The 25809-nt window shown below is 39.6% G+C and overlaps 2 protein-coding genes across 7 annotated transcripts in view; one reads left to right on the top strand and one right to left on the bottom strand.

Moving 5' to 3' along the window:
- On the bottom strand, nt 1-9449 carry GPX7 (glutathione peroxidase 7). Its single transcript, XM_042873803.1, has 3 exons — nt 9243-9449; nt 3582-3843; nt 1-1808 (listed from the first exon to the last, which is right to left on the bottom strand). The coding sequence occupies exons 1-3, from the start codon at nt 9447-9449 to the stop codon at nt 1645-1647; spliced, it is 633 nt and encodes a 210-aa protein (XP_042729737.1). The 3' UTR covers nt 1-1644.
- Nucleotides 9450-13053: 3604 nt separating this feature from the next.
- The window catches only part of TUT4 (terminal uridylyl transferase 4), a 44421-nt gene continuing 31665 nt past the window's right edge, over nt 13054-25809 (top strand). For 3 of the 6 annotated variants that reach the window (XM_042873001.1, XM_042872997.1, XM_042872996.1), the window contains exons 1-3: nt 13157-13234; nt 21396-22065; nt 23530-23693. In XM_042873001.1, the coding sequence (XP_042728935.1) occupies nt 21504-22065; nt 23530-23693 (726 nt within the window). In that variant the 5' untranslated portion in view covers nt 13157-13234; nt 21396-21503. The other 3 variants (XM_042873000.1, XM_042872998.1, XM_042872999.1) reach the window with 3 other exon arrangements.

Here is a 25809-nt window from a genome sequence, read left to right as displayed (position 1 = left end):
CCACACCTGGCCCTTGCATTCTTTCAGGGAAATTCAGCTTGCTTTGCACAGTACAATCTCTGTCCCTCAGAGCCACTCTTCAAACCCTAAAACATCTCCAGCTCTTTTCTTCCTTAGGCCAGGCTATGTCATGTGTCCAAGACCTCAGAAGTGAGCAGCTGTTAAAGCATGGGATTGTAATGGACTCTGAGATCAATTCTTTTATTTCCAATAGTTCTTCAGTACTCCATTTCCCTTTTTTTTTTTTTTTTTTTTTTTTTTTTATGCAAGCCAGTGCATGCCATAATGCCTGCCTTTGATTTCAGCTGAAGACTGTTTGCATGCTGAAGACTGTTTGCATGCTGAAGAGCTATTCCAGCTCATCATGCCATTATAACTTCGTACCATGGCCAGAGCATTTAAGGCTTATTTATGTACTCGAGCCCTGACAACTGCATGGACAAATACTGTTTTTGCTACTTTAAAAAGCATTACAAAGCACCAAAAAGGCTTTCAATTGTCAATAACACTGCCATTGGACAAGACTGGCTTCTTCCTGAGTTTAAAAGCAAGGGACCTGTACATTGTGTTTTTATTGATGAAAAGAGTTCTTGCTGACAAGATTTTCAGTGGATTTCTGTCAAAGAACAATGGGCTGTAATTATTATTGTTATTATTTTAGTATGCACTAATAACCTCTGCAGTGTGAAGTTTGAATAGGTACCTGAGTGCTACCTTTGAAACAAGGGTACAACTAAACATTTGCAACATTGAATAATATAGCATTATGCAACAGTCAAATGTTTGGAAAATGTGCTTCATAGGAAAATGTTAATTCTCTAGTGTTTGTACATGCAGCCAAATCAGATGGTGTTATAAATTCCAAAATAAACTTAGAATCAATTATAGGAGGTAAGAGTAAGTCTTCTAAGACACAGTGCTGCTAAAAGAAAGCAACAGCCATCCCAGATAGGCTCTCGTCCTCCAGATGTTCCGATGGCTTTTTATGTTATCTGATAATCCTTATTGGATGAAAAAATGCTGAGATCTTACAGCTTTTGAAGAGTTTTTACAGAGGCTTTGTATTCTGTTTCTTTAAGTTTCATGGATATGTTTTCCTCAGGCCCATGACAACTGACCTTCCAGTGAAATGTTTGACCTTCATAATTAGAAAAACATACAATGAAGTTGGTTTGGATGAGACGTATCTGTTTTTTGTCCTCTTCCTAACACATACCTTAAATCACTCACACACTTTTTATTCTTTTTCATTTAGATAGTGATCAAAATATGACAACAGAATTTTAGATGTGAGAAATATTCCAGCTGGGAAATTCTTGTTACTCTGATCCTGTTTGCTAGAGGTATGTTATCTGGTTTTGTGTAGTGTTACAAACTAGCAGTAATTTGAATTGGGAATTAAAAAGTTGCTGATGCAACCTTCTTTCTTGGAAGAGCCAAATAGAATATATTTGGGGATAGCAAAAATGAAATTAAAAAGTAATTAAATTTAAAATTTCTGTTTTTTGCATTCTGAAGGTGGTGAATATCAACTCAACTGGTCATGTTTTCTCTTCTGCATATTCTCTCTTTTGGAATGTGAAAAGACAGAGCGCATTCCTAATTCTCAATAAAGATGTAATTGAGCTGCTGTGATTTTGAAAGTCATAATTCATCTTTTTTCTTCAGGATGATTTTCCTCACAAGTTCTGTAACATGAGGTCTTATTTCTTCAACAGAGACAGTAGAGTCCCAGGCCTTTACTACTTTCCCATTGGGGTCTACCAAGTATTTCCAGAAGTTCCAGGTTGGTTCTTCTCCTGTAGTATCTACAGGGAGGGGGGGGAAAAAAAGGAAAAATGAAAGAAAGTCATGTTAACCAGTTCTTCAGTTCTTATTTGTACCAATCTGATGATTACCAAAGGAAGGAGGAATGTCAAATCAAAAAGAGGGTGTTCAGAGTGAATGTTAAAATGATGTCTGACAGGGAGATTTAACTAGACATTAGTCCCCTGGCAAATGATGGAAGCACAGTCAAGCTTGAGACAGAAGAAAGGACTGTAGTCATGAGAGAGACATGTGTATGTTACTCTAAGGATAGTTTAAAACAGTTGAAGACTGAATTTTGGATATTAAAAAAAAATCTAACTGCACTGGGAGCGACAAGTTGTTTGCTTATCCAGAATTTTTCCTCCACGAACACCTGGTATTATGTGCTTCAGAAGAATGTTTCAAGAAATGCTATGTGAAGAAGTAACAAGGTAAAGGTTTCCTGCTAATTCTCATACTACTCTCTCACTCCATGACTATATATTCATTTCACTGCAGTGGTATTTTTAGCCTTTACTGTCTTTTACATAACTAACAAAATGTTCGGGATTTTGAGTAAGACAAGGAGTCTCATTACACTAAAGGCACAAGTACAGACCCTACAGACAAATTAGCATCTTTTTCCACTGATTATACAATAGACAAAAATCTCATATGGGATCCAAAGATATTTCAGAGTATTCTCAGTATACAGACAGGCCTACGTGGTTGACTGGTTGTTAAGCTGCAATAAACATAGTGACTCCAGCAGCTTCCCTTTGTGTGTGGGCAAACAGGGAAGGAATGCAAGTTTCATGGACACATCGGTAGTGACAACCTCAAAGGGAAAAACAGAAATGGAAGAGCATGAAGAGAATTAAAGGGAATTTTTTTCTAGCAGAAAGAGCTACCTGGGGGGAGGATTGCTTTAGGTAGCCAAAAATAGTAGTGGAACTCCCTTAAATTTGGCGATGTATGGGAGAACATTGTGGTGTCAGAGAGAATAAAAAGTGGCATGGTTCTTGGCAGCTTGTGATACTGTGTCATCTTGGTCTTTATTATAGGTAATTCCTGGAAGTAATTTCTTTAGCATTAGATAAAGGCTGTCATTTAAGTCTGGCATTTAACTGGTATTTTAGAGTGTTCATTCAGTGAATGAAAAAGCGTCTTGATAGAGAATATTCTGCTTCACAGTGTATTTTGTAAGCTGTCTGCCAAGAATGAACAAAGCCTCTTCAAGTAGCATTTAGCTATAATGCAGATCACAACTGGAAGAACAGTACAGTATGGCTGTTGCAGTGTTTGGTAAGGAATGAGGAAGCAAGTATTCAAGATTAACTCTTGGTGGCTGGTTTCACTTTTTGGTGAAGAAGTAAATCATGTAGGCACTTTGCTTCTGCTTACCCTAAAGATCATTAGATGAATCTTTAAATCCAACCTGCAGCAGCTGTATCACAGGAGAACCACTTAAAAGATTACAAAGTGGAAAAATGAAGATCAGGTGTTGCATGCATGTAGGAGAATATTTCAAGACAGAAGAAGTGACTAGCTCTTACTGGGCATTTGTTATTGTAGAGATCTTCATCCCTTGAAATATTTTTTAAAGGCTAGACAAACCTGCTGTAGTGACATAGAAGTCCTGCCTTGTGCGGGAGGATGGACTCAATGACTTCTGACTATTCTGTGCTGTGGTGCTGTGTGCTCAGTCGTAGGCATTCTTTTTAATCAGAGAGTATCCTGTGTCAGGAATTCTACACTGGGGAAACAACCCATTGCTGTTCCAGATTACTCACCAATTAAGTACTTGAAGGCAGGAATTGCACCAGCTCCACTGACTGCAACTTTGCTGAACATAGGAAAGGAGGCACCGTAAGTCTTTCGTGCAAAACTCTCTATTTCTTTGTTGGTGTCTGGTTCTTGCTGCCCAAACTGATTGCATGGGAATGCCAGCACATTGAAATGATATGGGCCGAGGTCTTTCTGTAACTGTTGTAAGGCCTTGTAGTGACTATCTGTAAACCCACATTCACTTGCAACGTTGACAACTAATGACACCTGAAGAAGAAGAGGATGAGAGATTAAAAAATGCTGCACGTGTCATTTTTCCAACAAACAGGCTGGAATGCAGCTCAGTTTCAAAAAATGAGATTTTCTGCAGAACTGTGACTGAACACTCATGTTTGAAACTGCATTAAGTTTTGTTCACTACAGCAAGATTTAAAATATGTATTTCTCTTATGAATTACCACTGGGCAACTGTGAAGATAATCAACAAACTATTAAGTAATCTTAATTTCCAGTTATGGAGAGCCTACTCTATGGAGAGCTGCTCTGTTCTGCATTTTGGATAGTTTCTAAGCATTCTTAAGAAGTGACCATTCAGCTGAGCAATACTCAGTTGCCTGAAAGAAATCTGCAGCATTAATGGTTGTTATTGATTGTCTGTTTATCTGTTGTACAGCATCTGTTGTGCAACATCTTTTCTTGTAAAGAATTTAGTACTCAGATAGAGCTGGCTGATCCATTTATCACTGCCAGTGTAGATGTGCTGGCAATGATAAATGGATGCACGCAATTTCTAGATTGTCTACTCATTTATGACAGAATGGCAACATATGAAATATGAAGGTTACTGCCCCAATTACAGATCCAAAGCAGTGAAGAATCTGAATCCAGTGGGTTTCTACAGATGATACATCAGCCCAGAAGTTGGTGCTTCATTTTAAATTGAAAAAAAAAAAAAAAAAAAGTTCAGTCATCATGGCCAGTATGTTCCCCAGTATTGCTACAACAACAGCAGCTATTCACATCAATCTTCCTGCAATAGTTAAGAAGCTTCATGGAAACTGGCATGTTGGCTTCATTACTGTCAGTGTGAGACAGCAGTGCTGAAGGGCCCAGAGCAGCAAAAGGGGAACCTGAAGCCTGGACGTGTTAATTGACCTGATTCAAGTTACACAGCAAATACACAGCAAAAAAAGTAATATATATATATATATACATGAAAAATACAGGACTACTAATAACATTTAGTCTCAAACCCAAACTCTCAGGTAAAAGCTCATAATCTGGGTAAGATATGGGATGATAGGGTGAAGTTCCTGTAGGTGCAGGAAGCAGTAAAGAGAAAGCTAAGGTGAAGTTGGCGTTTATAATTTCTTATGTTAAACATCAACATGTTGTGCATTTTCTGCCTTGTATAGGTATGTGGCTATATTTCAAGTGTTTTCTGAGCAGCCCTATTTGTTTTCCCTGGAAAACAGAAAGGTAATCTTCTAAAGTAGAAGCTGATGCAATCTTTGTGTTGTAGTGTGTCAACAAAATACTGAACAATCCCTCTAAACTTGCACATGAAATACTATCTGGAGCCATCTAGCTAAGTTTCAAAGCACCGCAGTCATTCAAACTACATTTAAGATCTCTACTTGAAAATTTAAATATATGCCATATAATTAAGGATTTTCTCTCCTCTCTGTTTCCCATTCCCTCTCCTCCCCTCTCCTTTTTTGTTTTTGAGAAGACACAATGATTTTATGATGCATTCTTGTCATAAATTGTATTCTGAATAGAATGATTATTTAAAAGCCTTTACCAAGCTATCTCATAAGTGTTTCTGTCTGGTACCACAAGTGATCAAAATGTGGTAACTTGTATTTTTTGTTTACTTTTAATAAATAACAGCTGTTCTTCTTGTTCTCATTATGAGATTGTACTTTGACGGCTATTAATGATTTAAATTAAACTCAATACTCCCTTTGACTTTTCTCCCACCTTAGGCTCTGAGAGTGCAAGTCAAGCACACCACCTAGTGTGCAATGCCAACAATTCAACTGAACCTTTCAAAACCAATTTAATCTGAATTCTATATAAACTGTTGTCTTTTAATATTATCCTTTCCTTAGGAAACCTATGCATTCCAGTAGTGAACTCATCTATTCAACACTGCAAATTCAGATCTTGGTTTACTTGATGTTTACACAGTGTACCCTAGAGATTTAAGAATCTGCTATCACCTTTAAAGTATTTCTTTGTGGATCTTTTATCAGAAATGGTAGATGCTTATGTTCTTAACTGTCCCCATCTGGCTGATGAAAAGATCAGCTACAGATGTTAAATTAAACTGACTCAATTGTTACCTTCATGGATTAAAGTAGCAATTATTATAGCAACTATTTGTACAGTAATTAAGTATCAATATCCAGTACTTACACATGTTCCATAATGCTGCATTCTCAGACTGCAGAGAGCTATGATGCAAGGTGCCTGGCATTGCTTTCCACAATAAAATAATGCTGTATGTTGTAGCAGTGCCTAGTGCTTTAGAAGATTATAGTACCTTTGCTTCAGGATTCCCAAAGAACTGTCCTAGCAGTGCTATACTGCACCCCAGCACACTGTATGTATTGTGTGGTAGGCAGGTAGGCAGACAGGTTGGTACTGTTGTACCAACATCTAGCTGAGTATAAATACAGCAGGGAACAGCTGCTGTGAGCTTTCTAACTCCCAGACAGATGTATTTTTGGAAAGAATACTGCTTCATACTTAGAGCCCGTCTGATAGAGATGATAATTTAAAATATAAACTTTCTTAAAACAGGTGTTCTGGTAAAACAAATCTTATCTGCATCCCATTGGTTCTTTTCAACTGATTATCACTATGCCTCATGTTTAAAGTAGATGGAGTAGATGGTAGCCTGGACAAAGCATAGCATGATCACCTTCTCATGCAATGGAGTAAAACAACCAACTTTTTGATCTACTGCACTTGTGGTACTTTTTTTTCAGTCGTAGTATTGCTTTCCTCCTCTGCTTTCAGGTAGGTGTAGTACCAGACCAAATTTGTAGTGCATACGTAAACTTCTAGCATTCTGCAAATGGTATTTCTTATATCCCCACAGGAAGAAAAATCTTCCATCATCTCTTTTTAATATTTTTATTCAAGTGGAGGACAGGTTATATCTGTACATATTTACATCAGGAAAAAAGAGTATTTCAGAATTGTAAGTAGTACTTTTCTTATTTACTATATGATCAATGGTACTTGTAATTTGTATCAAGATGCACTTGAATGGAATGGAAGTTGAATTAATATCAATCAGCCTCGCTTTTTTTTCTTGGTAAGAGCAATTATCCCTATGATCTGAATACATAATTTAGATTAATAATGAGTTACTGAAGAACCTGCAAGTCATGAATTGCACTGTTTATTTCTACTCAGCATGGCTCTTGTGTTTTTAGGATTTACAGACTTTTTTTGGTCTCCTTTGGAAACCTGATTTTTTTTCAATTCTTGGTTAGCTTCTAGACTACAAATTACATAATTATTTAAATAAATTAGCTGAATGACTGAGCTGAAGAAATGCTTCCTCTATATCTGCCAGAAAGCTTAATGCTGTTAAAAGCTGGTTCAGCAATTAGCAGACTTGTTCCAAAGGCTAACTAGTGCCACACTCACTTTAAATTACCAGCAGCACATACATAGCACTGATATATTACTTGTGCTCTTTTAATTGCTTCAAAATATTATGATAAACCTTATGTTAATATTACTTATCTAGATTTAAGAAGGTTTATTCTAAGAAATAAGTGCTTAACCTTTGTTTCCTTGATACTGAACTCTGATGACACAATGGCAGAAAGTGGAATGGCTCATTATTATAAAGTAACTTAAAATTCTGCATGTGCATTCACAAAGAGCAGTTGAAATGAACACTGATCGGATCTCTGAATGCCAATCTTTTGCTCCACATAGAAGCTGGTCATCACCTGTTTTAGAATGCGTTCTTCCATAAGGCTTAGTAGAGATCAAGGAGGAACACTGCTGATGGTGCTAACCTTTTTCAAGGTGTGGCTCAAGATCTCTCCCTTAGAAAGCCTGTTACTCCCTGAGGATGGTGTGCTGTCATAGCACCAGTGGAGATAGAGATGCACGCACTAATCCTAGTGCAGCCATGAGATACCAGAGCAGGCTCAGCAACATGCTAGGGTGGGGGCAAACAGCCACAGAACTCAGCAGGGTGGCTGGAAAGAGTGCCTCCAGTTTCACCCCTTTACTCCTTTCTATGTAGATTCTGGCTCTGAAGTAAAGCTACAGGTGGTATTTGCTTATTCAGACAGATTAGTAGATGATGTGTAGAAAAAACATGGCCTTGTGACAGGTTTTATTGACAGAGACTTTGGAAGGAACTCTTTATAAACAAAGCAAATATTGCATAGACTGCATGTTTTTCTTTTTCCAAGACAGATATTTGAGTGTGCATTTGACCAGTTCTGCTCTGTCTTCTAACCAAATTGTGAATGGAGGAAGACTTTGACCAGCTAAAGTTTAATGCCTCTCATTTGGTTTAAATCCACCAGTATTTCTCTTTACTCAGCTGTTCAGGAAAATATATTCCTCTTTATATGGGCCCTCTCTTGTCTTCCTGCAAATGTTTTAGTGACTCACCACTGTGGACCAGTGGGCACAATAACCTGAGTGAAGTAACTGAGGAGGGTGAAAAGGATAGTGGGAACACAGAGCTGAAGCTAAGAGTGAAAGTGAAAGCAGTGCCTGCCTTTTTTGGTAGCATCACATAAGATGCACCTCTTGAGTGCTAAGGGTGGAGGCTGTGGGCTTTGTGTTGTTTTGTTTTCTCTAATTTCTGAATCTATCCGCAAGAACTTTATGCCCCTTTTCTTATTCTAACCTCTCTTTACTCTTACTGAGACTAAGCATCTCAGATTGTCAAATGGCTGAAAAACAATCAGATTACATTCAGGACAATTGTTTTTAAACTGGTAAGCTCTGCCTAGAACTCATTAATGTAACATTTAAATGAAATTTAAAGACATCATAAAAAATGTTTTCTTGCTCATCTTGTTGTTATCCTAAAATCAACAAGTAGAATGTAGTGTGATGCGCTGCATTTTCACAATGCTCTTACACAAAAATAACTGTCAATAAATCATTCATCTTTTACCACTGTATTACTTATTATGGTGAAATTTGTTAACTCCATTAACCACTGATTAGTTTTTGTTTTTTTTTTTAAATGGAGGTTTTAAAAAAAAGAATCCAGGAAAAAAAAAAAAAAAAAAGAATTACTAAAACTCATGCAGTTAAAAGGCAGAAATAAGTTCCAAAAGTAATATGTACAAAGATAACGTGCTTTAAGTTTAATAGCTGCCATCCAGTGCAATTCATCCTGCTGCACAAAGGACAGGCATGCAGGCAAACCCTGCTTGCCACGTATGCAGGGAGCAGCGTGCAGAAGGAACACTCTGACACACAGAGGTGAGACCTGCAAACGCTTTATTTAAAGAGTGCAAAGACCTACGGAGCGATATCAAAGCAAGCACGGGCAACACTCCAGTTCAAGAGTTGCAAATGCAAATCTATCTGCATGCATCGGGTTGAAGTCCAACCTCTCCCTCCCCCCTTTGGTTTCCACAGACATGCGAGGAGCGTGCACTTACCGAGCCCCTGTATTTCTCCAGAGATACTAGTTTGCCCCTGATATTTACAACTTTAAAAGTGTAAAAATCAGTCTCTTTCTGCTGAGTGGTGGAAAATGCTAAGAGCAGGAGTGCTGTAATTGCAAGGAGCATGGCTAGAGGAATGAGAAAAACTTTAGGGAAGGAAGAGGAAGGCTTGTGCTCCACACTGCCCTCAGGATCTAGCATGCTGCACGACCCAGCTGCAAACACTTGCCACAAAAGCAAAGCCCTGCCGGAAAGAAGAGACTGCTGCAAACGAAACTTTTGCAACAGTCTGGATATTGCAAAGAGCACAGAATCATAAAATCCTTAAGGTTGGAAAGCACCACTAGGGTCATCTAATTCAACCATAATTTAACAGAGTCTGTGTCTATGCAAGACCTCATGGGCAGGTATTTATGGAGCAGCCAAATACGAAAAGAGAGTGTTTCCTTGCTGTAGTGATGTGTCAAGTGAGGCCTTTTATGGGTACAGCCTGAATTGAAGTGCTAGTTCTTTGGCCCGAGAATAGCAAGATGGTATGCATCTATGGAATGTCAGATTTTCTTTAACTATGTCCTAGGAAAATAAGGGAGTTCTGTGATTTTTTCTGATGGACTTGCAAGAGCATTTATTTTTTTTTTTAGTATACTAACTATAAGCATCTAGTAACTGGTGTAATGTCAAAGGATATCAGTGGCTTGGTTGCTAGGGTTACTGATACAAGTGCTCAGAGCAAGAGTCATGGCATACAGTCAGCAGAAATTGAGAATTACAAATATGCCATGCATAGTACCATGTGAAGTGGAGCACTGCTCAGGAGACCTTCAGGAACTTCTCTGTGAGGACTTGGTTTGCAGTGACTGACAGGATGATGTAGGAGGTAGAACATTACCAAGGAGCTTTTAAGAAGCATTAAGAACTGAACGTGTTACCAAAGCTTTCAGGTTTTTAGAGCCACACCAATGCCTAAGGATTAATGCACAGATGCCGCTCTTGGGTTGTCTACAAGAAAAAATACCAATTTCTAACATTTTCTATGATGTCTGCTGAGGGAAAAGAATTTGTATATGTAAAGTAACAACCATAAGAAGGCATTTGATGGTCATTGATTTCTTCTTGGACCAAAAAACTGTTCCTCCATGCCTGACTCTGCTATTTCTTGGCAAAGAAAAGCACAATGTAGTGATTTACAGAAAACAATTTAGTACATCCAAGGCATATTGGAAATCCATCTTTTGAAGAGCAAATCACATTTTGGAATCTGTGTTGGTTTTGTTTTGCTTTGTTTTGTTTTGTTTTGTTTTTTAACTGTGTAGATTTTTTGGTAGATCTTTGACATCTTGATTAAATTTGGTTAGGTGGTCCAAGCATAAGTGGCATTACTGTAAGGGGAAAAAAAACCTTGGTTAGATGAAAGATTTAATGAGATTATTTAACCAGTTCAAGTTTTGCATGCTTTTCTGTATTTCAGCTTAAGCAGACATCCAGTATCAAGAAATCATGTAATGTTCTACATGGATGAAAAGTCTTTCATCATGCTGTCCATAGGGAAAATACATTGTGCTGAGAATCTGAAGTTCTCATCTCATCTTCACAGGTAAGTTCTGTATTTCTGGGTATTTTCCTACCTGTAGCACTGACCATGAACCAAGTGCAATTTCCTCACTTTAGAACCAAATCACCTCAGAAGATTTAGAGAATCTCTGAGACAGCTGAAGGTGCAGATCAGGGCTTTAAAATGCTTTATGCTTTTAAATAAAGAAATTAAAACTAATTAATTCCAAAAACAGTTAAAAAAATCATTTCAACAATGAAAATAACTTAAGTTGTTTTTTCTTTTTTTTTTCAGAAAAAACAAAAAGAAATATTCAGTACACTTTTTCATTATTTTTAGATATAACTATATAGTAGTTTAGATATGGGACAACAAATAAGGCATCATGGTACAAGCAAGGTTTTGCTCTGGAAAGGGACTCTATAAAATCTGCTTCCTCCAGCCTCATCTTTACTGTCTGTTTTCTATGCAAAATTCACTTGTTTTCCAAGTTACATTTTCTCTTACAATCTCAGCCAGAATCTGAAGGGTTTTGATCAGTGGCACTGAATTGTAATTTCTTTAAATGATGGCCAGCTGGCAGTGAAATTCAACTTCCTCTTTTACTGCCATGTTTCTTTACTATTCCCTGCAATAAAATTCTGCAGAGGATGCAGAACTGTTTCCGAATACACACAGTGACTTGGTTCTGTAATGATCAAGTTTTCATGGTAAAATTGCACTAATGTTTTCCATTCAAGTCTATCCAGCTATTTGAACTAAATTGTTGGAAGAATCTGATATATTCTAATAAAGTTCAGCTAGTAGGAAAAATGCCAGTCAGTTTTGCAAACTGGTGCCTGTTTGCTCAGTAGCATGTCTAAATATTGATTTAGGAGCACTGCATCCACCAGCAAGTTAAATTTAGTTATTTCTACAATTTACTTTTTGACTTACCAAACCTAATCAATATCTTTGTCTAATAGGGCTGATTTGAAGCCACCACCCAGCTGACCTCAGCTGCCATCAGACAGCACTGCAGCACTGCAATTTTTGTCACTGCTGACTGGATTAGGCCCATGTTCCTAAGGGTCTGCTCTGCACAACCTCCCAGAAGCAAAACAGAGGTACCCATTCTTCATTTCGTAAAATTTGAGCTTGAAGTGAACTAGGAAAAAGCAGATTAGCCCTAAGGATTCCAGTGAATTCACAATACATTTCAAAGGTACATCTTGCCATTATTCCTAGCATCCAGAATTACACATTTTGCAATTTTCATTTGCCTACAGACTAAGCTAGTGTTTACAACACTATTATTTATTTTTAATAATTTCCTTTTAACCTCTTCCATAGTTCAACAACACTCTCTTATACCTCTTGTTTTTCAGGACAGGCCTCCTTACCCGGGGTTAGGCAGTGCCAATAAGGCGTTTCACTGCCAAGAGAGATAGCACTGCACTGGGTCCTTGAAATATTTGCTTTATTCAAACACTTGCCAATTCCTTTAGGTCACCCTGCAGCACTGCCAAGAGCCCAGCAGGCCAGCCCTTCTCTCTTGAGACCTGCCCAAGTGCCAGCAGACATGCTGGCCAAGGTACTGTCCCTTGCTGTGGCCAGAGATAGCTTCGTAGCCAAGGCCAGGGAGCTGGGGTCCCCTTTCCCCCAGCATCCCAGCGATGGGAAAGGCCTGCAGAGGTTGAGCTTTATGTGGAACTTGCATTCCTCCATCAAGTATCAGCGAGCAGAGCAGGGGAATGGGGAAGGACGGCTTTGAGGCCCAGGCTGTGGAGAGGAGCAGATCCTCAAAGGGACGCAGTGCATCATAGAATCAGCAAGGTTGGAAAAGACCTCCGAGATCACATAGTCAACCTACAAGACCGCCTACCACTGCTATTTCCTCGCTAAAACACGTCCCTCAGCACCAATCTAAACGTTTCTCGCACACCTCTACCAGCTGTTAAACCCCGCAGGTCTGCGCGGGGAGGGGGCGGGCGTTCCCTCCCGGCACGGGAAAAAAAAAAGAGAAAATGGGGAAAAAAAAAAAAAAAAACGGGGGTAGGCTAGTGGAAAAAATGGAGCACTTGCTTCCCTCACTCCCCTCTGCTGCCGTAGCGTGCGGGAACAGCCGGAGAGTGGGAAGCGAGGCTTCAACCCCGGCCGAGCGATCCCGAGCAGGGCTGGCACGCACCGGCCCGTGCCCACCGCCCGCCGGCCCGGCGCTCCCCGCCCGCCCGCGTCCCACAATGCACCGCGCGGCTGACATGGCGGCCGGGCCGGACTGAGGCGCTGGCGTCGGGGCCTCCAGCAGCCGGAGCCGGGCATGGCGGGGGCGCAGCCCCGGCACCCCTAGGGCCGCAGCCAGGTACCGGGCTCCGGGGGCAGCCGCCGGCTCCGGGGACGTCCCTCCGAGGAGGAGCTGGGCGCGCTCTGCCCGTTCCCCCCGTGCGCGGCGGGGGTAAGCGGGCCTGGGGGGCTCGGCGGGGCCTCGGCACCCTGCATGGCACGCAGCGCCCGGCACTGGGCGGCCCGCGGGGTGCTGGTGGCGGGGTCGGGGTCGCCGGGCGCGGCGTCGGGGTTGTCGCGGGGAGCTGGAGCCGTATCCCGCCTGGAGCTGGGTGCGTGCAGGTTGTTGTTGTTCTCGGCTAGGATTAAATACATGCTGGGTGGGCGGGGGGGGGGGGGCGGCAGGCCGTGCTCGCCAGCAGTGCCCCTGCCTGCGGTTACTCGCCTAAACCGGAGGTTCTGCTTTCTGTGCGCGGTGGTGTGCCTGAAACGATGCACATAGATCCCTCTACCTCTGTTAGGGCTCTTTTGTTGGCTTATCTCGCGTACAAATACGTAAGCGACTCTCGGGCTTTTGCAGTAGGTTGCAGTTTGCCAGTTGGCTGAATGTGTCACATTACCTGAGGCTTTCTGGCTTTTAAAGTTGTTTCTAGGTCTGTCAAGGGAGGACGAGCTGGTTACACACAGAGAAACAATATAATCAGATCCAGGCTTAGGTTCTAGGGAGGGACTGGGGTGCTAAGGCGATAGTGGCATCTGCTTAAGAATCTATTAATTGTTTCTGTTTTTCATGCTATCTGCACGTTACTTTGTTTCCTGAACGGTAGCCTGGGTTTAAGAGTTGTTGTGTTTGTTTGAAAATAGGAGATGCGTGTTCTGTTTTTGTTTGACAAGTGCTCCCGGTTTGAGTAGGTGCTTATGCATCGTCTGACCCCTGATGGTTATGACATAATTATTTCCGTGACAAGAAAAGCAACTCAGCCATGGAAATGTGACTTAATTACAGCATCTGGCAGAAGAAGCTATATTAGGAGTGAGAGGTCTGCTTTTCAAACATTGTTAGTATAGTGAGCTTTCTTATCTTTTTCTATTTCACTTCTGTGATAAGTGCTTCCTAATTTTTAAATTTATTTTTTAAGATGAAATTAGTTTCCCATCAGATCTGTGTGGGAATATATTCCCAGAAGATATGTGGGGAGAGATAGGAAAGTTCCTTCTGTTCTCTCTTCTTGCATAGAAGACAGCTGGGGCTTTTGTCTTGTACTTGGCGAGCACAGGAAGAAAAACAGCCGGATGCCACAGGGCACCTGCACAATGCAGGGCATTTACCTGGCCCTTGCTGTGGAGGGGAGTGCTGCTATGGGGAGAATGGGGAGAAGGATTTCCCTGTGTTCCGTCTGAAAGCAAGGTGTCCCAAGGGAGCTCTTCTTACATTTCTGGTGGATCTGCTTGTCACAGTAACAGTTTTAGTTGTGTGTTCACATCTATGCCATAAGGCTGTTCAAAATTTTTCCTACCTGAGAGTATAGCTAGTTGTAATGCTTGCTCCTAAATTTCACAAAGTGTTTCTTCTTAATTAGCTTTATTTCATTATTGTTTCCACCTTAATAATGTATTACTGATACTGACTTGTTCCAAAACCTCGTAGAAAGGAAGGTCCTGCATTTTGCTTATCAGGTTGATTACAGAATGGAAACCATCCAGGGGAATCAATGCTTCTGGTGCTTTTGGCACATTATCAAACAACATACAATATAATCATAAGTTGTTTAATTGTATGTAAGTGATAGATCAATAATTCTTTTAGCTTTGAAGTACTAAAAACCTATTAACTAAATTTAGTAATACAGCTTATGGTATTCAATTTTACTTTTGAGCAGTGATGCATATATAAACATCTACGTAGCTGTATGGACTGGATCTCAGATCTGATACTTTAGTAAATCCTTGGGAAAAAAAAGAGTCAGATGTTACTAGATAACTTATATAATTTTTACTTCTGTTGCGTAAAGGCAACACTGCTGGCAAGATGTAACTTTTGAATTTCAGTTTTTGGTGTCTGCAAAACTTGACGGAATTCTGGAATTGATTTTGTGTTAGAAACAGTTACTACTCAGTCAGTGTGCTCACTGTATGAATGTATACTTGACAGCTTTTCTCAAGTCATGGTTTTCAGCGTATTTCTTTCAGGAGTGAAAGCACGGGTTACTAGGAAAGCAGTCATAGGGATACAGGTAGCAAATCCTTTTGCATTAGTGAATTAGTTTGTGAACCAGTTTGCAACTGGTGTGAAGCAGTTCAAAGAATGTCCTAAAGGATTAGAAGTTGGGTGAAAGGATCAGTGTCATTAAATGCAAGAACCAGATAAACTTCTATGCTGAAAATACGTAAGGTTGTATTTTTATTTAGCACAAATGGAGTTTTATGAACAAGGTGGATAGACTGGATTTAAACATGTAGCTACAGTCTGAGCCAGCTTCATGATCAGTTCAGGCCTTCAGAAGCTACTCAAGCCTCTGAAAGGCTTTACACATATGTAGTGCTGTACTGTTTTGCTTTTTTTCCAGCCTCCTACCCAGTGTTGGTACAAATGTGTTTGTTTTTAAAAGTGAGAGCTGAATTGGTTCAGTTTCCTGATCTGGTTACAGAATGTACCTTACAGCACAGAGCAATGTTTGAGGCAGGTGGCACCCCTCTTTTGGCTTCAGTGCTTCAGCTGATTGTGGAGCTCTAGTGTTTTTCAAAAGTTAAAACAATTATTGCAGTAAAATTGAAGTCAGAATCCAAACATATTGAGGCTTTCAAAGTCCTTATGTGAAATATAAAAGGAAGGAGAGAGAGTCCAGCTCGACTGCACAGCTAGTGGGACTGAGAGGAGGGCTTTCCTGAGTTAGGGATGGGAGTTGGTGGCAGTGATAGGTTCAGAAAGAAGTATTTGGCATCTGCTGTTGTTGGCATGCCTCTTTCTTACCTTTGCAGTGAGCCATGTCTTGCTATAGGAAAGACAGTGGGTGTCAATGTGAATAGGAGCTGGCTGGTAACAGGCACATCGTGTCTGGATTTCCTGTCTTACATATTCTGCTTATTTAAGGATTTGGTTGTGGGGTATTTATACCTACAAACATCAGCACTGTTTTGTATAAAGCAAAGCATTTCCCGTTAGTTCAGTTATTCATGGGCACTTGTCTAATTCAGACACAAGCTCACTACAGTTCTATATGTAAGCTTGCTTATCTAAGGAGTCCTTCTCAGAAGTTTCTAATCCTTCATGGTAACATTAACATCAGAGCTTCATGCTCATCTTCCCTAGGCCCAGAGCTAAAGTACTGCTGTGTCTGTGTTATGTTTAATGTTATGTGTACTGCCCTGCCTTCCTTCTGGATAGATTTTGGAAGTACTCTGCTTACAAGCTTGAATCCTGCAGCTTCTAGAGACTGGAGGCTCTTAGACTGCGTAGATAGCACTTACATGTTTGTTACTAAGAATACCTGTGGGTTTATTGCTGGTGGAGCCTGAGGCGCTTTAGTGGTCAGTAATCTTCTGATAGTTTTAGTTCTAAGTAGTTTGGAAAAACACCAGGGATTGATAACAGTTATGTCTACTTTATCCCAAAACAAATATAAGCATGTGATTTTTCTTCTTAACTATTGGCACAGAACAGGGGAATGATATGTGTGAGTTTTCAAGTGGAAAAAGGGGCCTGAAGCTATAACCAGTGTAGAGAAGACTCATTCCCCCCTTCCCTTCTCACTAGGACATTGGCACTGTCTGCAGGAGGAGACATCACCTGTGCTGCAATATGAGCAGAGCGTGTGAGACAGCCTGTCCTTTTGTTTCTGTCCCTGGCTGCAGCCTTTGTTTGTTGAATTTCACTTTATTTGTGTTGGAGGTTCAGCTGGACTGTGTTGGGAGGCTGAGGTTAATCACCCCTGTACGTCGTGGTGAGGCTGGCTGGGAAGATTTCAGCTTGTGGACAATCATAATGGGGCAGATAAAGGCAGCTTTCAGATAAAAATGTCAGGGCTCTCTATCTCAAGGAGGGAATACTTTACAGAATGAAGGTGATAACAGTTATGTTTACAGTACTTTCTCTATATATGTTTAATCTAGTTGTCCCTGAGGAAAAAAAAAACAAGACCACAAGAGACTGTTCATTTTCCCTTTAGATGCTCTTCTACACTCTTGTAGACATCTTTGGACATTTGAGTCAGTTGGGAGCAAATTTTAGAGCACATTTAACATAATGCCAAAAGGTTGCTGAATTTCTGCATGTTCTCTTGGAAAAATGATGTCTCAGTTGAGGAGCAGTCTCAACTGAGGGGAAGGCGGGAGAAAGTTTTGTTTCCTCATGGGGGACAGCTAGGAACCATCAGCGTGTGCTCCTTGAGCTGCAGCACGCCTCCACCTGCTAACCAGGCTGCAGCTGAGACTGTGACAGCAAAGCACAGAATGAGTGCGTAAGGAACTGAGAGTCTTTCGTTTGACTGCTAACAAAATGGTTCAAACAGAAATGCTTTGCAAAAGAGCATTCTGTCACAACTCAGAGTAGAAGAGCTCACAATTCCACTTGGCCTTTGCATAAGCCGTGGCGAAATCTGACCCAAGATGGGTGATTTTAAAAGTAGTTGACTACAGCTGGAAAGCTGAAGAAGAAACAAAAGGGCAGATGGGTAGAAAGATCTTCTTGAAACTTGTTTTGGTTTTTTTTTTCTTTTTTTTCTCTTTCCTTTCCTGTTTGGAAGTGTTACCCTGTTTTTTTGCAATTCAAATGCAGAATTTTCTATTGCTAATCTGAGAGAACAAGGAAACAGAAGAAATGAAAGTGAAACAATCTTGTTCCTTCATTTTCTCTGCCTAGAATGAATTCTATAGTAGAAAAATGTAAGCCAATTTTCAACATTTTAAAATTTGGTTGTTGTAGGTGTGTGCAGGCTTAACCACTTTCTAGAATTTGAGGTCAGACGATACATTCCCTTACCTCAAGCTGTTGTATTTCAGCCAGATTATTTTTCAATGGAGTGCCAAGCATTGAGGTGGATTTAGAGGAGTAAAATGGGCACTGTCCATTGGGGGCACCATCGGCGGTGGGAGGAGCAGGGAAGGGATATTGAGTCCCTAACACCAAAATATTAAATACATGAAATATGCTGAAATGTTTTCAACAGGTGAATCTACCCCACTTTGCAGATGCAGGTGAAAAACTGCTTTTGTTGCCAGCCTGCCTGGGAGAAAATTCTCTTTTCATTCCAGGTCGGGCAATTGGTATGAGCCTGAGCTTGTGAATAAGAGATGCCTTCCAGGTTTCTGCAGAGGTGCCACCTCAGCACTGATTCACTGTGTTCCAGTGTTTTGTTTCCAAATGTGTTACTCTTTTTGGAGGCACTCCTTTCCCTGCCCCCATTTCCCTCTCTGCTGTAAAGATGCCCAGTGGCTGGCAGAGGACGAAGGATTTTTTTAGGCTGTCGTATTTTAGTAGTGGTCTCTTTTTCCTTTTAAATGATAAAATTTTGTGACTTGGTTTACTTGGCAATTTGTTGAGATGGATGATTTGATTGATACTGAATACGTGACAGCAGTTCAGGTTGATGTTAATTTGCTACATCATTTCAGTGTTAAAGAACAAAATTTATCCCTAAACACAACATTATTGCTCTGGCTCTTAAAAGTAAAATTTTATGTGAAACTCTTAACATTTCTTATTACAAAATATTCAAGCCTCGGGAAATTGCATGAGTGCTATTTAATCTTATATCTCTCTGCTTTTTAATCTTAACTACTTTCATTTGCTTACACTTCCTCTTAATATGTGGTGTTACTACAGTTTTCAGTTTCCTAACTGGGTTACAGATAGGTGCTTTTCCTGTCTCATTTAAAACTAAGGAAGCTGCTAATAAAAGGTATGCAGAGTTTGTGCATTTGTGTAAAGCTTTCTCTTGGAGTTCTCTTTGGATATGTAACTGTGTTTTTGATTGAACAGCTGAGATCTAGTTTGGGCCTGCAGTAGAATGTTTGTGGATTTGCTTTAAACTTTCTCATGAAATGTGACTGTAGCAATCTGACACTTAGAAATAGCAGAGCAGAACGAAGCCTTCCTTTTGCTCCAATGCCACATTCTCACAGTAACCTCAGGCTGGCCTTGATGCCAAGGGAGGTTGTTCCACCACGCTTCTTCTGGCTATTTGCTGGCAGCCCTCCTGCTGCTCCTGCCTCCTGCCAGCTGCTTTGGCTATCCAGTTTTTGTCTCTGCAGAAGTGCTCAAGGGTGGGAGCAGGCCAAGTGGCAGGGACTGGAGGAAGGCGTTTGTGCTCTGTCAGGGCTGGTGCTGACTTCCATTGCTTCACAGTGAACACAGGAGCGTGCCCTGCTGTGTCAGTCCAGCTTCCATCAGTGGCATGGTGTGGTTGTCCCAAGTGTGGGAGAAATGAAAGTGGAAGTGAGGGCTTATGTTGCTTGTGTGTGACCCCACCCAGGGCAAACAAATAAAGCATAAAGAAGAGTTTAGAATTTTGAGTCTTTCCCTCCATTTTGTTTCCTTTAAAAAATATATACACACCTCTGCAGGAGAACACAGTGTTGTTTAGAGATAACGGGGTGCTGTATGGAGCTGTAATACCAGTAGTCCTACAGGCAGCTCTTTGGGCAGAGTGTCGCACAGTTTTGCAGCCCAGGCCCTTCTCACTGCAGTCAGGCTGAAGCAGCCCTGATCCATGTGAGTGGTCATTCCTGCAGTGGGGCTGGTAAGAATTGCTGCGGGAAAGATGGACTGCAAGCCAAAGGCAAATGCTGCCTGTTCTTCTGGGATTTTGGTCTTTGAATTCTGATCTAGAAGTGTGAGCCAGATGTAATGGTGTTTGATAGGAATACATGACTTTTCGAGGTAAGATGCATAGCTATTTCAATATGTTTAGTAGCATCATTTTTTTTTTTTCTGAGTTTGTTATTTTTTGAAGGACTCTGACATTAACTCTATAAAAGCTCTTGTTTTTGCTTTTGTTTTTTATATTTTTTTAAGGTAATATATATTTCAGTGGTGTTAACAAAGGTTTAAGCTATCCATTTTTAGTATGTGGTTTGTATCCTGAAGTGTATCCTGGAGTCTGTGTCTCCTCAAAGTGACAGATAGTAGGTAGTTATGTAAGCTGAAAATATACTATCCTTTATGCTGATGATATTCAAAAAGACGTATTTTTTTATGAGGCATTTTAATATGATCCCTCTGTTGTTTCTTTTTTGCAGTACAGAAGTGCTTTATGCTACCCTAATAGTTGTAATTCATTATTGATTTTTATTACTGTTACTAATTTTTCTTTTCAATGCTATTCCTTTGCTAAAGATGAGGTACTTATTTTAATGGGTTCTCTAAAACCCAGAAATTTCCATATATGATGCTTCTAACTTACCAAGTATGTAGGTGGACTGGAAAGAGTTCCAGAATTCCAAATCTTGCTATGGCTATACACAATGGATTTTCTTCTGTGTCTAACACTTTATTCTCCTAATTTCTTACTGCCAACTCAGGGTTGTTTTAAAAGAAAAAATCCTGGTTCTTGTCACACATTCTTCTTTTTCATTGTCTACATTGCAAAGATTAATTCCTTAATAACAGGTTCCATTCTTCATGCTTAGCTTCCCATTGGCAGTGTAGTCTCTAAGAAGTCTCAATGAAGTTCAGATGATATACTACTTAAAGGACAGAGGTTTAGATAAGTAAGGGCAGTCTCCAGCTAAATAAAACATTTACTATTTCTGTTTTTCACTGATGAAAATCTTAATTAATTGATGGTAATTGCTGTATGAGAATTGTATGTGTGAAATGTTGTGCTTATGTGTCTATCGATGTAGATGATAGGTGAGATTTGTTTTTAATGCTTTGATTTATAGCCCTGATTTTTTTTCCAGAGCTAACTCAATCAGTATGTTTTATTGCTGATAATTTTTAGATTTCTTCAGTTTTCTTTTTCAGTGTAATTACAGACATCCTGGCTTGTAGATTTTTTTTCCCATAAAGCCAAAAATAGGGAGGACAGAAAAAAGCAAGCTGTTGGCAGATTTATTACTGAGTGTTTTTTTTTCCACCACATTCTGCCATTTTTTTGTCACTTTACATCCCTTCCTCTTTAAACCAGAAGTTAAGATTAACGACGTTTTCATGATTTTTATTTGTTGTATAGAGTATGTTATGAAAATTCACTTATGCCTCTGGGGAGTGGGAAAGGTGCTTTCGTTAATCATTAGTAGTTTGACTTTTCTTTGTAGAGCTTCATTTTAATATATTGCCTCTGCAGAGCACTGATGTTTTCCCTCAGTTTACAAATGTCTATCGTTATTTTCAGCAGACAATCAGCCACGATCCTTGCACAGGGGATTTAAAATCAACTTCAAATTATTGGAGAATTGCACTTCAAGAGGACCCGAGATAGGAGAAGCAGGTCTTCACTATAATGGAAGAGGCCAGGAGCTCAAAGAATGGAAATCATGACCCAAGGAAGTCTGTCCGTCTCGTCAGTGAGGAAGGCAAAGCAGTTAAAGTTACAAATAATCAAAATTATAAGCATAACAGAAATGACAAATCTGTGAAAGATATTGGGAGAAGTTCTCCAAGTGGGAATAGCAGCAAAAAAAGTAAACAAAATGATGTTTTTTCTGAAAAACAAGGAGAAAATAAATCGTGCAAAGTAAATAGTTGTATTCCTGGGACTAAAGACACTGGGTCAAATGTTCAGGAGCGAAATCATGGAAAAGTAAAAAAAAATTCTAATTTATCATCAGCAGCAGAAAACCTGAAACAGACAAAAGGTCAACAAATGGGAGAAAACTTTCTAGGCTCCCATGTTTCAGGAAATGGGGTCAGTATGGAAACCTTAACAGCTACTCACAAAGGGAAACTGGTTTTGGAAAACCCACTTGGAGTTCATGCATCGAAGACTAACGTGGATCAGACTGGTGATCCTGGTAGGACTGCTTCAGATCAAAGAAAACTGGAACATAAGCCTGATGACTTCAGTGAGTATTACTCAACATTACACACTTTTTTTTTTCTGATGGAATGGTTAACTGTGGGCTTTGAAATGTTTTTGTTGTGTGTTTTTTTCACATGTAATAAGTTGCTGCTTGCATTTACAGGCAATATGTTAATATAAGCATATTACTTAGAGAATAAGAGACTATGATAATGACTTTTTTTTTATGCCTTAAATCTAAACATCTTTGCAAGAGGCTTGAAGTGCGTGGGTTTCAGGCCATTTTGTGAATATAGTGTCTTGGCTGGAGGAGAACCCTTCATAATATCATTGCCATTTATGAAAATGCCAGGTGTTACTGCTTTTCAGAAGGATCAGGAGAAAAGAAATCTGTTAGAAAGCATTTTTTATAGATATGAGGGGAGTATTTACCTTTTTGTGTGTGTATTATGCTCTGTTTCCTACTAAAAATGTTTAAAATTGGCAGATGGCTTTTCAGTTTAGGGAGCTGTGGAATACTTTGCATCCATCAGAAGTTACCTTTAGGAGTGTTTAATTTTTGTGTCTTTTTCAGTTTCAGAATTAAACATGGGTCAGGATTTATTTCATTTCAGGATTGCTCCTTATGACAGACTTTGTCATGCTTTTTCAGAACACAGTATTCTCTAATAAAATGTTGCTTGAAGGCTGTAATGTCAGAGTGCAGAGCTTCCATTTGAAATATTTCCTACCACTGCAGCAGAAATGTGAAAATAAAAGGGAAGCTATGAAAAATAAATATTTTTTGGTATCTTTATAAAATTTAACAGGAAAAAAAGTTGAAATGGTAGCATCCCCTGACTGGCTAGCTCTCTGTACACCACCATCAGTACTGAGGGGACCATCTGTCACTGGCCAAACAGGACTTGAAAACTTGCTCAGATTTTGTTTCCAGGCTTGTCTCAGGGAAGAAGAGGAAGGTGATGTAAAAACTACTAATTTAAGATGTAGGTGTTTGTAGAGGTTAATGAACTATGAACAATTCATAGGCATCTGGAGGAACTGGACTGGAAGTGAGCTGTGTGTTTGAGTAGCAGCATTCCAGAGCTCTGTGGTTGCTAGCCCTGGTATCATGGCAATGTGTCATAGTCTGCCCAACTACAACTCCCAGCTGTCATCTAACATGGGTGGTTGAAATGTCTGGCAGCTGGCTTTTTGAGGTTGTTTGGGTTAATGTATTTAAAGTTGTTTTAGATTGTTTCCATAGCAAAATATGTTATTTAAAAGAATAATAATTAAGCCTAGTACTTTTATTTCTGTTAAGCAGAGCATCAGGACCTCATGTACTCTGTTCTTTTTTGCCTTGAAGGCCTTAATGGAGTTAGCAATATGAACCTTACTTGTTCTGGTGTTTAGCCTGCAGTATAACTCGCTTTGTGCCTCACCTCTTAGTGAGATGCTCTCATCTACAGTGACCTCTGTACTCTTACTTGTTTATTCTGAAGAAAATAACTGTTTCTTTCTGCAGGTAAAATAAAGAATTCTGAACCAACTGAAGAACATACCTTGGAAGCTGATTATTTAGAAAGCACAGTTGTTATTGATGAGTCTAATCTGACAGCTGAACAGCAGCTGGGATTGAAACAAGCTGAAGAGCGGCTGGAAAGAGATTATATCTCCCGACTTGAAAAAGTAGGTTGAGTATTTATCAGATAAAAAAGAAGATGAATATCTTCTTTTGGTGTCATCACCATATTTTGGGTTGAGTAATATCTCTGTTCCAGACTGTTGCCTCTGTTCCTTCTTTATAGTGTATCACTTCAGTCATTTAAGATACTGACCATTAATAGATAAAAATAGGTTAAAAGATACTGCCATTAATTGTGACAAGATAGGAATTGAAAACATTGTCTTCCTTTTGTGGCACACGCAGCATTCATAGAACAGTTGTTTTTTTTTAAATTCTGCACAGGTAAAGGTTTACATTTCCATTACTTATTTAAGGTTTTCTAGAAAGTCCTATACCTGAAAATTCAAGGTATTGGGTCAGAAAGGAACCTCAGTGCATCTTCAGTATGTTAGCCTTCTACCAGACTAAGTCACCTGTATTAAAGATGACTTCTTAAAAATGTTTATTTAAGCTGCTGTAGTAATCTCCAATGAAATATGTTTTGCAATCATTATAGGTATCTCAGAAGTTAATACCTAATGTAAGTGTCTCTGGAGCATTTTACTCATATGTTGGCCTAGGAAAATAAACGTAATGGTTTATAACCTTCATCAGCAACTCTCCACGCATTTGAAGATCATTACCATTTCTCCCTGCAGACTTGTCCTTTCCAGATCCACTCTTTGTTCTTTAGTCAGAAGGGTTTTTTTCAGTTAATGGTGCATTCTTGTTGCTTTTCTCTGGGCTTCCACCACCTGGCCCATTTAACTGTGGTATCCTAAAGTGAATGCTGCCTTTTCGCTGATGCCTTACGTGTAAAGAAGAAAGCTGGCTTAATCTATCTGAAGTAAAGCATTTGTGTTTAGGATGTCTGTTGGTTTTTTTCCTGTGGGTGGGTTTTATTGTTGGCTGTTGTTATTTGCTTGTTTGTTTTTTATCAGCAATAAGATATCGGCTTGTAGCTTGGTCAGCTATGATCCACGTATCCTTTTCTTAAGAAATGTCCAACTGGGTGTCCTCAGCCACGTATTTCTTTTAGTTGACAGTATCTAAAGAGGAATGATGTGGTGCTTTGATAAAATTTAGTTGCAAGTTTCGTGTTCCATGTCTCTGATTTCCTGTGATCAGTGAACTGTCATCTTAACACAAAATGCATAATCACTTCCAGCATATCTTTCTCATCTGTAGTCAGCACACTCTCTTTTGCACTTTGTAAATCTCTAACAAAAATGTGAATGATTCTCACCCCAGAAGGACCCCTGTTGGAACCTACTTGGCACATGCTTTTAGACCAGTGATAAGCCAGTGTAGGAATGTGTGCTCTGAGGATGATTTTCTGAGCAGCTTTACTCTCACCTTACTGTTCTTTACTTAGGTAGCATTCACTGCCTTCTTAAGATTCTATGACAAATGACAAAAACTTTGTAAAATTCAGCATGCAACATCTGCTGCTTCCTCAAGCTTTATGATTTTCTTTTAAAAAAAACAACCCTAAAATTGGTTTAGTATAGTTTGGTTTATAGCAAATCACTTTGTCACCCATGGCCTATTTCTTTCCTGACTGGTTATTAATAACTTATTTATTAGAGGATTTTACTGGGCACTAATTCTGACTCATCCTCTCCAGCCTTTTAAAGATATTCTTGAGTTTTTCTTTCCTAATGACCTGGAATTTTTCCACTGTTTGAGTTCTTTAAAATACATCTGCCTTTGGGATGTGTTTGCCAAACACAAATTTCAGTAGGCTTGGCTTCTGAGGTTTCTAATTTACTCTGACAATAGTCTGAAGCTATTTGTTTATTTAGAAAACTATTTCCCTTTTCTTTGGTGTTAAGCATATCTACATGATGGAAATAGGCTTTTCAGTAGGGGCAAAATAAAAGGCATTATGTGATTCAACCTTTCTGGGAACTATTGGCATAATACTGCAGATCAGTGTAGTAAAGGAGTACCTGATTGTTGTTAGTGCTCATAGCCAGTTGATTTTAGAAGAGTGTTAGAGTATTACTTCTGATCTCCTTCAGTCATCTGGGATCGAATATGTGAGTCTTCTGAACTAGCCAAGTGTAGCTGTAAATTGTGTTCCAAAAGGTGTTTAATTTCATTTTATTAGCTAACAATCTCAAAGAAAATAAGGAG

The sequence above is a fragment of the Lagopus leucura genome, unplaced genomic scaffold, assembly GCF_019238085.1.
Source record: "Lagopus leucura isolate 7727_CA_CO unplaced genomic scaffold, USGS_WTPT01 Super-Scaffold_100009, whole genome shotgun sequence".
Taxonomy (NCBI): Eukaryota; Metazoa; Chordata; class Aves; order Galliformes; family Phasianidae; genus Lagopus; species Lagopus leucura.
This window is presented reverse-complemented; position numbering and strand designations above follow the sequence as displayed.

What these genes read in the sequence shown, in the direction of transcription:
- GPX7 (XM_042873803.1), bottom strand. Translation starts at nt 9,449, where the DNA reads ATGCTAGATCCTGAGGGCAGTGTGGAGCACAAGCCTTCCTCTTCCTTC. An exon ending in TGGAGAAATACAGGGGCTCG is followed by an intron (nt 3,844 to 9,242) that starts GTAAGTGCACGC and finishes CTTCTTCTTCAG; the next exon opens with GTGTCATTAGTTGTCAACGT. An exon ending in TGCCTTCAAGTACTTAATTG is followed by an intron (nt 1,809 to 3,581) that starts GTGAGTAATCTG and finishes CCCTCCCTGTAG; the next exon opens with ATACTACAGGAGAAGAACCA.